General features: G+C 42.6%; 1 protein-coding gene across 2 annotated transcripts; it reads left to right on the top strand.

Annotated features, from left to right (window-relative positions):
- Nucleotides 1-538: 538 nt before the first annotated feature.
- On the top strand, nt 539-10,854 carry pitx1 (paired-like homeodomain 1). 2 transcript variants are annotated; one of them, XM_012816550.3, is made up of 5 exons: nt 539-597; nt 2,354-2,408; nt 6,438-6,575; nt 7,552-7,754; nt 9,287-10,854. In XM_012816550.3, exons 2-5 carry the CDS (start codon nt 2,363-2,365, stop codon nt 9,833-9,835), a joined length of 936 nt encoding a protein of 311 aa, XP_012672004.1. In that variant the 5' UTR covers nt 539-597; nt 2,354-2,362; the 3' UTR covers nt 9,836-10,854. The 2 variants fall into 2 exon arrangements, with proteins under 2 accessions (XP_012672004.1, XP_012672005.1); XM_012816551.3 differs by lacking the exon at nt 6,438-6,575.
- The last annotated feature ends 200 nt before the right edge of the window (nt 10,855-11,054 follow it).

Here is an 11,054-nt window from a genome sequence, read left to right as displayed (position 1 = left end):
TATATTATTTTCGCAGGCTTCTCCAGTAGCCTACCGATCTAATAATAGTTGGAGTAGGCATCTACCAATAGTCGGGTAGGCTTTTTGCAGAGAGACATACTTTTCCCCTATGTAAAACACCTTTTATTTACACTTACACTTAGGCCTAGCAGCAAGGGGAACAATAGAGTTGCGCCATAGCATGTTTTAAATAGTCACGCTCTAAAAGGAAACCATAGTCAAACACGTTCAACACGATTCGCATATTTCGACAAGGCATAGTCTAATTTGAGTTGAGTTGACCTATGGAAGATCGCTCTTTCTCTACAGCTCTATTTATTTATTTATATGTTCTTAAAGCTCTGGAAGGCCAATTATTTCACCAGTGCTGATTCCTCCTTCGCATCCTGGATCGGGTTCTCATCATGCAGCTCGCAGCCATGACGTCATTCAAGCATGAGAGAAAACGCCCGAAGAAAACCCAGCGCGAGGCAGAGAAGCCGTCACAGCATAGATTTGGACTGCTCACCAACTCCTGCGTAAGTGGATCTATTTTTCACCTGCATGGAGAAATCTTGAGAGGAAAAAAGGAGACATCTACTTGTTCCGACCCAGCCGGTGAGTGAGCGTGTATTCATTGTCGAGAGAGGGAAACCTAAACACTAAAACACTGAATTGATCAAACGTCGTTAATGCCGGCATGCAACGGCGAACGTTATGTTTTATGGTTTCATCGGGAAATACAGAACAGCGCAAACGAGTGCGTCTGAGGTAGACTATGTTGAATACCTTATAATCGGTGTGTGCAATAAGCAGTGGGCTGTTCATTCTTATAAACAAGTGAAGAATTGTGAGCTAAGACGCACTCTACAAGCGCGAGCCCGAGCTGACACACTCACACACACAGTACGAGGAAACTCATTTTGCAGATGAGTCACAATACCACCCGTGTTGACGTTCGCGTGCAGTGCTGTCTTTCACGGCAGTTGTCCCGAAAAAAAATCGGTTTTGCACGCTTTGTCCAGGCAGCGCGAGGTGAGTGCAATGCAGCCCGGGGGGCGACTTCGCGGTCTAGTCAAATAGGTAGGCTATACTCAAACAGGACCTACAAAGTTTCTACAAAAATTAACGATCTAAGACATTTTGGAAACTAGACACAGAAAACAAAACACATGACTTCAGATGGGCTATTATTGAGTCGTCGGCTATCCACGGTTATTGTCGTCTTTAGTTTAATTAAGCAGTTTAACAAGAAACACCAGATGGACAGACTCCTTGCAGTGGAAGTCCAAAATTCAATGGGGCTGTGTGTGATCTTACTGGTGTTGAAAATCAACTTTGGCTTCAATGCCAAAGCAAAAAAAGAAGAAGAAGAAGAAAGAAAGAAATCAAATAGTAGGCTACTCAAATAGCGATACTTATAAAATACCATACGCTTTTAAATAGGAAAACAGTGCTGCCTGATGTGATTATTATTTTTTCACTGTGCTAGCTCTGTAATGGTCTACTTTTGATGCCTTCAATATGTCTGCAGGTATAAAGGGGCCCAACCTATATGTGCTTGTTGATGCATAATGTCTAGTAATAGTCTGGAAAGAAATAAGGAATATTTTGGTTCAATCGATCTGAAAGGCAAGGCGGTTTTCTACATGCATACGTGTCTAAATAATGTGCAGGCCTGCGTCCCCAGTGATGGTATGTGTTGAAGTGTGTGTGTGTGTGTGTGTGTGTGTGTGTGTCAGAAAAGGGAGAGGAGATGGGAGAAAGGGGTATGGGGGAGGATGGCCAGATGATTTATGAAGGGTCCTCAACAGATGAGAGAGAGACGATGCGAATCCATCACACTAAGATCACCTTATACGCACACTGATCATCCATGTCTAAATACACACACACGAGCGCGCGCTCACACACACACACACACACAATAATGCAGCAGTTCCTGCTATATTCTTTTTCTATCAGTAGTGTCAGAGAACTCTAAAAACAACACTTGTTATGTACCCAAATTCCCGATTATTGTGTGAAGTATTAAGTTAGCTGTATTCATCTCCGTAACTTGCATAGTTCGGTATATAATGACGACTGCGAATATGTGGAAATTATAATGCGTTTAAATCAACCGCCACTGAATAAGACATATATATAATTTTTAAATCCAGGGTTTTATCCACATGGAAACTACGAAATAGCACGTTTTACAATACAATCCCTTTACAATGTGACTAAATTCATTTGTAATTATTCGTTATGTGGAAATGTATGCCTATTCGTATTTTGTGTGTTGTGGTTTGCATTAACATTTGTAAATAAACGTGGAATAAAAGGAAAATAAACGTGTTTGTTTTGTTGTATGTGTTTCCTCTTTTCACAGGTATTTGGAATGGAACTTAATTTGTCCAAGAATGTAATCTCTTGCGGCGATCAAGGTAAAGCAATCTCTACACACCTGTATTGTTACTGTCGAATCTATCAGTGGTCAGTGGGCCGGATTGCTACATAGGATGATCCGGCTTCCACTGATTCCGCCTTTTCTATCCCATAATTGCCTCTTAAAAGCAAGCTGAAGCATGTGTGTGTCCTGTTAGAGCGCTTCTCCGTGCCCGCCTCTCAGTCTCCCAATGCTTATACTCTTCACCGAGCTGCGCCATTAAATCATGAAATGACAGTTTGGCTGCTTTAATATGTAAATAGTGTCAGTTTAAGACCCATTGTTGGATTGATGCTTGAATTGGGATGCGAGATAGATTATAATTGTCAGTTGAGTTTGACTAATATGAATTATTGAAACCATCTAAATGTATTAGGGCGAAAATGGATACAAGCAAACATTATTTGAAATGGCTTGACCAGAGTGCTAATATGCTTTAAACCCACATTGAAAGTCAGAGAAAATGAAAAATAAATGTTCATGATTTTATGTTACCTAAAAAGCCTACATGGCCGACAATTGTGTTTTTTATTACATTTGTAACAATAGAAATGCTATTAATTAATGTCACAAGGCGTCTTTGCATGAAAGCACAAATTCACCCCATTCAATAACTTTGGCCTAATTTATGACTTAATTTAATATCCGAAACGGTTATTGAGTCTAACCTCCAGAACAAGAAAAACATGAATAAAAGGATTTAGAAACCATTAACTACATGGTTGTTTTAAACTAAAATGCATCCACTTATCTATGCAAAGTTTGGGGGTAGAAACCCAACTAACTGAAAACACGACCGAACAGATAAGGATGTAAATTCAACCAGAGACAATCCCTGCCCATGGGCCTTCTGTTGTCTGTAGGTGCACAGGTAAATATGGCCTGTTTGCAGCAGACCAGCCCGTCGTCATGCGCACATCACCCTAAAAACATATCCGTGCCGCTCCAGTGAGAACCAGCAGTCACGCGGACCTTCGCATGTCCCATGGGCCACCGTGCAGAACCGTGCTGTTCTGGTGTTTGTTTTGCTAGTTAGATTGGTTTGATTAGATTGTCAAATAAACCTCTGTGAACCGCCAAGCTTATGGTTCTAGTTGTTCACTGTTGTTGTAGTCGGCGACGGCGGCCGTTTATTTTGATTCTCACTTTCTCTTTGATCAATATTCCCTAGCTGTTCTTCCCCGCCTCTTCAGCGGAAAGAACAACATGTTAACACTGTCTCCGCGATCTGCCGGTCCTCCGCCGCCATGCGGTCAAGGCCAGCAGGCCCTTAACTACCGCTTAGCCTGCACGGCGTCCCGTGAGGTGCATACTGTTGGCCCTACCACGCTCTGACGCACCTTGACGTTGTTCTTTAGAGTCTGAACCTGAACTCCCAGTTGCCATGGTCACTCAATTAACCTCATAAAGGCCATTTTGTGCAGAGTCATTTTGGTCAGGCAAGTTTGTACACATCTGGCTGCGTCGCTGATTGGCGAAAAGTGCTCACCCCAGCCGTTACCCTCCTCTCGCCATCTCCTAATGACTCCACCACTACAGCCGCACTGCACCCCTCTCCGGAAGAGGCCAAAGCCATTTCACAGTTTGAGGTTTGGGATGAGGGCTGCTTTCACTCGTTTTTGCAGGGCTTTATGTTTGAAACAGTCAAGTATTAGCTAAGTAGAAGAGTGTTTTATGCTATAGCCTGTCACGTACCAGCACTGTGTGTCGGCATTATGTGGCCTGGCTATTGGAAAGTGTCGGGATGAAAATTAGTATGAAAATGAACCCCTTCAGTAGGCAACAGTAGTCTAATGTGCAGCATCAAGACATCCATAGATTATTTTAAGTCATTTCTTCCAAATTAGTAAACAAAAACCTGAAGCTGTGCATATTGCAAATAATTAGACGAGGTGTGTTTTGATTAAACGAATCATCTGTTTTAATTAGCGATGCATGCATTCCAGCTTATCTATAAATTGAATACAGTCGATGCTGAACTGCCTTTTTTTTTGCATAAAAAAAAATAGACCTTCTTCCCAGAGTTTCACAGTTCGCTCATTTTTCAACGCAAAGAATCCCGGTGTTAGATGGCATGACAGAATATGTGAGAATTGCGTGCGTGCACCCCATTGTGTTGGGGGGGGGGGGCTCAGAAATAATATTGCGTTACACTGGGCAAGGCATCCGAAACAAATGAATGGGAACTAAGTGATAGTCAAGAGGGCGCACAAACGCCCTTAAAACAGGCCCTAGAGGGAGGCTTCCCGCCAGACGAGCTCTTGTGTCAAACGCCACTGTCATGAGCGAGCAGATCAGCGCAGAGCTGGCGCCGCTGACAGCGGAAGCTGACGACCCCGTCTCACCTGAACACTCTTCTCCTCTTTTTATGAAAGAGCGCAAACGCTGCTCCCGAGTGTGATTAATATCGCCGACGACATAAGCGACTCATGTAACATCATTATCAGCTGAGGCCGATGAGTTGCCTGCGACTGAGGGGTGAGGCGCTCTCTGGTGTCATCGAGTTTATCCCATGACACCCGCAACAGTTGTGTCGCGGTTACATTTCAGAATAGGCTTTTTCTACTCGATCGAATATCCTATACAGAAGAACGGATTATCTAACGGTCCGCTGCGGGGTTATGGATCAGGAAGAATGGGGGCAGTGTGAATGTTTCCAAGCGTCTCTCTTGCGAACCACATTTTGCATCACCCACTTAAATGCTCTGGACTTGTTTCGCAAAGGGTGGCATCCATAAAAGTAAATAAAATACAGCTCTGTGCCTATGGAAGCACGTTAGATTTTGTATTACATTTAATTGAATTGAATTAGGACTGCAAAATAATATCTATTGATAATTTGAATGCATCATCATTGATATAAACGAATGTTACAGACACGACCAGGAAAACTCTAAATTCAATAATTATGTTGGTTTTTTTTGTCCGTGATCATGTGTCGGTAGTTCTTTTAAGTAGTAACTCACCAGTAGGCGCCGCTATGCCACTCTATGGAGTCCTGCAGCAAAGGTGGAGGCCATTACTAGGTTAAAGAAAATATTATGTTAATAGAAAACCAACAATGGCCGTCATCTTTATGCACGGTTTAGTAGCCTAACTGCTAATACCAGACCTAACATTGCTGCTACTGCCCATATGCCTATAATAACAGCATAGAATAGAATAGTCAATGCAAACTAAAACAATCATGAGTTTTCGTTTCTTTATTATTATTATTCTTTATAATTTGTACTTGTTGTTATTAAATAACAATAACTGATAATATCGTACGTTTTGAACGTCAATAATTGATGTGTGTGATGTCATGGTGACGTGTGTATATCTTTCATTCAGTGATTGGAGAATGATTGCACAGCAAATAGGCTGAACATGTTTCATTCAAATGAGTTCGCTGGCTGCCATTTGTATGCACATACGCGTCTAATATTTTGTATTCATTAAAGTGAGCTTAACTGAACAGCATTTTCACAACGGAGAGTTTGCATCCGGTGTTTTTATTGTTTCTCTCCTCGTTGGCTTTTTAAACTCCGCCATGGGTCTTGGATATGTTTTTTTACTTTGTTGAGCGCATATTGGAAAGGTGCAGTTTGCGCGGTGCATATAAGAGCACCCAACTGCTTTTCTCAAACTAACACAGTCTAGAGAAAGGGGCCCTTTTTCTTGCCAGATCTCCAATCTAGCCTGTAGCGCGCTATAGCCTTACGTGCTCCCCCACGGGCGCTCCGCTATCCGGGGATGTCACCCGTGTACAGTGGGAGGGACCCACGTGAGGCGGGGAGGAGAGCAGGGGAGGAACGAGCTCGGCTGAGCTGCGCGAGCGGCCTCCATCCACAGACACTCCAACGGGAAACCGAAAGCGCTTGCGCCTCGTCCGTGCTCCAGGGTTCGTGGCAACCAGCCTACCTGGGACACCACTATCTTATCCCACGATGGAGGCGGCTGTCGAATGGATTGACGAATAGACGTGAGGAGCCTGGCGTAGATTGAGGGATGAAATAGTTTAACTTTGAATCATTGTTTTTCCAAGGTGGGATGAATTTGGACCGAACTGCCGAGCCCGTGAGACCACGCGACATGGCCTCTACATTTCACTTGCCGAGAACGGGCAGCACGCGGGAAGCGTTAGAGAACTCGAGCTGCGAGTCATCGGACGCAGAGATCGCAGGTACGCGCACTCGGCTGCTCCGGCGGCTCTCTCTCTCAGGACCCTCCCTGTCACTAATGCACCTTAATCCGGCTACACGCCTCGGCCTGCTCAGCCGCAGCACAACTATCTGTGTTCAAACTTGCACTAATCAAGCAAGAGGCGTGCAGTTTAGAGCTGTGTTGTTGTCGTGATGCGGATCTCACTAGTATAGCTCAAAAGGGTTTTTACAAACCAGAGGTTTCTGATCTGGTGGGACAAATGTTCCAATGGACATAGAATAAAAACATGTCGTATTGTCACAGGTTCACTTTTTGCGTCGATTGCAATATTTATATTTACAAATGTCATATTTGTATTTCCATGCAGGTTAAGACTGGACCGTTTAATGAGGCTGTTTCTTAAAACTCGGGCAGGCAGAGGCCTACACATGTTTGTGATGAGGACTAAGCTATTTAATGTGCTCCAAATGTGACGCGCGCGCACACACACACACACACACACACACACACACACACACACGGAGCTCACTTCCATGTCCTGAATTATAATAATTTTCGTGTGCAGTTTTATCGACAACTGTGCTTTTTTACAGTAGTACTTGTAGCCGGCGTGATCAGTGAGGATATGTGCTGTTATAGGTGAAAGCTATGTAGGCTAGGACCTACTGAATCTGCACAGTCTAGATCCGCTTAGAAGCAAGCATGTCAGATCGACGGTGTATTTGATCGACTCCTCCCGACATGAACAGGCCCAGATGTGGCCTATATGCTACTTAAGGTATCATATTTAGGGCCTCTCCCAGATCTCAGTGCTCTCACTGTGACTGAATCTAAAAAATCGATTAAAACTCTAAATGTCCACACATAAAGGTCTACACATACAGTTGTATTTTGTATTTTGTATTATCAGGCCCAGACTCTCTTTGTCATGGTCTTTCTGTTCTGTGTTGCAAATCCGCCCAGTAAATAGAATCTCCTCTGGCTGTTTTTGACAGAAAAAGAAAGAACCGTGGAGCACCGCAGCGATGATGGACAGGCGGACGACCCGAAGAAGAAGAAGACGAGGCGGCAGCGGACGCACTTCACGAGCCAGCAGCTGCAGGAGCTCGAGGCCACCTTCCAGCGGAATCGCTACCCGGACATGAGCACGCGGGAGGAGATCGCAGTGTGGACAAACCTCACGGAGGCACGAGTGCGGGTGAGGGAACATAACGACATTATGCATTTCTTTGGTTGGACTTGTTGATCTTTTTGGAATAAAATATCATCCCTCAAGTATTTCTGGATAACTTAAGGTTTTTACTGCACTAATTATGAATGATATACTAGAACTGGCTATAAGATCAACAAGCGCAGTAGGTTATTCATTTAGGATGAGACGCAAAACAATTTAGTTTATTTACAATATCTGCGGGAACATGCAGTTACTGCTTAAAATTTTTCATATTTGCATTCAGGAACTATATTTGTTTAATGTACAATTTAATATTTTATAACACCAATTAACTAAACAAATTACTTTACTAAACGTATAGTATAGTTTTTAGCAGACGCGTTTTCAGTAAACACGCCATGGCTACTTGTACCATGACTGCCATATTTCCTATGGTTTAAAATAAATTAATAATGTATCTAATCTGAATTATTAATTGAATCTAATCAATTTACAAATTATAATTTACAAACATTCAACTGAATGCCCAGGAATAATTAGCTTTCCGCGTTGAAAAAGAATACAGACATTATATGCCAGGTCCTTTTTTGTTAGCCACTTGTAGCTTATTGAATTGGTTGTAAATCTGCATTTTACTTTTAACTTTTCTAAATAGACGCAAGCCCACATATAGCCTACGATATTAGTGTACTTGAATAAATTACTTTGTATGAGTTAAAAAAGAAAGAAAAAATGTGTAGATATGTTGACTGAATTATTTTAGTAGCTAGTTCATAGTTTTAAGTATTTATATGCTGTAAAAAGACTAACGGTCAAACTGTGTTCAAACAGAGATGTAGGAATGACAGCGGGAGGCCTTATCTTTGCCTCAAGACAAAAAAGAGAAAGGAATAAAATGTAAAAAGTAAAATGAAAATAGAGGCCGTTTTTTAAGCAGCGCCAGTAGATGTGTTGTTGTATCTTTGTTAGCATGTCAGCATGCAGCAGTATTGCCAGCGAATGTAAAGTGATGAATTCAGTGATTATCACACTCTCAATTTAACGTCATCCCACTCTCCCGTGCACGGGCACGGCTTGCGAGTGTGTGCTTTAAATTGTGGGCACGAAGCGAGAAGAGATGGCTGCTAAATATAGCCCTCGCGTTTGAGGCATATGCAGTCATATCGCTCAGGTCCTTGTGGACAATTCGTCAAGGCAGCCATGTGGGACTACTCCGCCAGCCTAGAAATAGACTGCACGCGTTGTCTAAAATAACTCATATAAGCAATAATAAGACGTCACTGTCTTCTTAATAAAGGTTTTCTTTACACTTTCAGACCCCTACTGCAGCAAACAGGCTCTCCACATACCATGAAACAACAGTAGATTATTTTCAGTTAGCCTACCAATGACAGTATCCTATAAGAAGCATACCCCTTTGTATTACTTGTCAACTAATAGCTTACATTAAAAAAAAAGAATGCATTAGGCCTATTGTTCAGCTAGAATGAGAAAAGCACCAACATCAACAACAACAACAACACCAACAACAATAATAATGTATTTACTTTTTGTAGGTATGGTTCAAAAACCGCAGGGCTAAGTGGCGCAAGAGGGAGCGGAATCAGCAGATGGACCTGTGTAAGAACAGCTACCTGCCGCAGTTCAGCGGACTCATGCAGCCCTATGAAGACATGTACCCGGCCTACACCTACAACAACTGGACGAACAAAGGCCTTGGTCCAGCGCCACTGTCCACCAAGAACTTCACCTTTTTCAACTCCATGAGTCCGCTTACCTCCCAGTCTATGTTCTCCGCCCCAAACTCCATCTCATCCATGAGTATGGCGTCCAGCATGGGACACTCAGCTGTGCCAGGCATGCCCACCGCGGGCCTCAACAATATCAGCAACCTTAACGGCATCGGGAGCTCTTCCATCAATTCGGCGATGACGTCGTCTACCTGTCCCTACGGCCCGCCCGCCTCGCCCTACAGTGTCTACAGGGACACGTGCAACTCCAGTCTGGCCACCCTGAGACTTAAGTCCAAACAGCACCCGACGTTTGGATATAGTGGACTGCAAAGTCCCGGGTCTAGCCTCAATGCGTGTCAGTATAACAGTTGACAAATTAAACGCCGTTAAAAAAATCTCGGAGACCAGCACCTGCTCGATGGGCGGAAAGACAACTAAACTGGATTAGTTGCAAACGTTTCTTTTCTTTCAGATGGATTATGCGGGTTGTATGTGTTTACCAAATGAACTTGCACAGCAATTTCAAAATCCATAATTTGGATTTCAAAGTGAAGACGTGTTACCTTGCAACATTGTACATAATATACTAAACAAAAGAACTGTTGAACGTTTGCGATTGCTCAAGTTGAAGATAAAACAAAAAAAATCGTATTTAAAATCTTTTTGTTGGAAACAAATGGTCGAACAGGAGATACTTACCTTTTTCCGGAGTCGACGCGGTGGTAGAAGAAGCCTGTGTATATTGCTCTTGTGTTGTCTTGACCTAGAAGAGGTGCAACGGATTCGGCGTTAATGGCAGTTGTCCTGTAGGCGATATTTTTACCTGCTTGGTCTTCTGGAGTTTTTCGTTGTTGTTGATGTTGTTGTTCATGATGATATTGTGCTTGTTGTCTTTGTTGTCGTTGCAGTTGTTTATTTGCTTCAGTAGATAAATTGCATGCTTATCTTGAGTGCAAAGTCTTTTGTAAATTGATATTATAATATGTGTAAAACCAGAACCAAGCACGTTCTTTATACTGTAACTAAAGGTGATTGAAACATACTCAAGTGTTTATGGTAAAATGTTTGAATAAAGTACGGCAGAAGGAGTCCAGATTTATTTTTCCACGTTTATGTATCGTCAAAGTAATAGTTGCCTTAGACCTACAATGTTTGTACTCTATTCATAGATCGGGCGTATTTGATCTAACTGGGCTTTTAAAAAAATAAATGAAAAATGAAAAGTAGCTTTCTTCTAGACCATTTGGATTCTACTTGTAATGATCATTAGATATGGAAATACATTTCATGTCATATTTCAATAGTACATGCTGCAATTATCATGAGATATGCGGAGCGTATTCACTTTTACACACGGAATCCCTTCACGACATCGGCCGCGAAATGATGCAGTTATCCTTCCAAACATAAACTCTAGTACGGCGCAATTAAAATGATTTCTTGTGGCTTTCAAATATGTAGCGACAAGAAGGGCGCAGACACGCAAGGGCGGGTTTCATTAAGAGTAATTCTACCCCCGTATTTATTCTTCAAAACACCCCCACACACAGCATCGTGGTCGCGTGTGGACATTCGGCCCGTCATGAGGCCG

This window comes from Clupea harengus, chromosome 8 (genome assembly GCF_900700415.2).
Source record: "Clupea harengus chromosome 8, Ch_v2.0.2, whole genome shotgun sequence".
NCBI classification, from domain to species: domain Eukaryota; kingdom Metazoa; phylum Chordata; class Actinopteri; order Clupeiformes; family Clupeidae; genus Clupea; species Clupea harengus.
Note: the sequence above shows the minus strand (reverse complement) of the source record. Positions and strands in the feature narration are given on the sequence as shown.

Coding starts and splice junctions, on each gene's coding strand:
- pitx1 (XM_012816550.3), top strand. CDS start 2,363: ATGGAACTTAATTTGTCCAAGAATGTAATCTCTTGCGGCGATCAAG. Junction 2,409..6,437: donor AATCTCTTGCGGCGATCAAG/GTAAAGCAATCT, acceptor TGTTTTTCCAAG/GTGGGATGAATTTGGACCGA. Junction 6,576..7,551: donor ATCGGACGCAGAGATCGCAG/GTACGCGCACTC, acceptor TGTTTTTGACAG/AAAAAGAAAGAACCGTGGAG.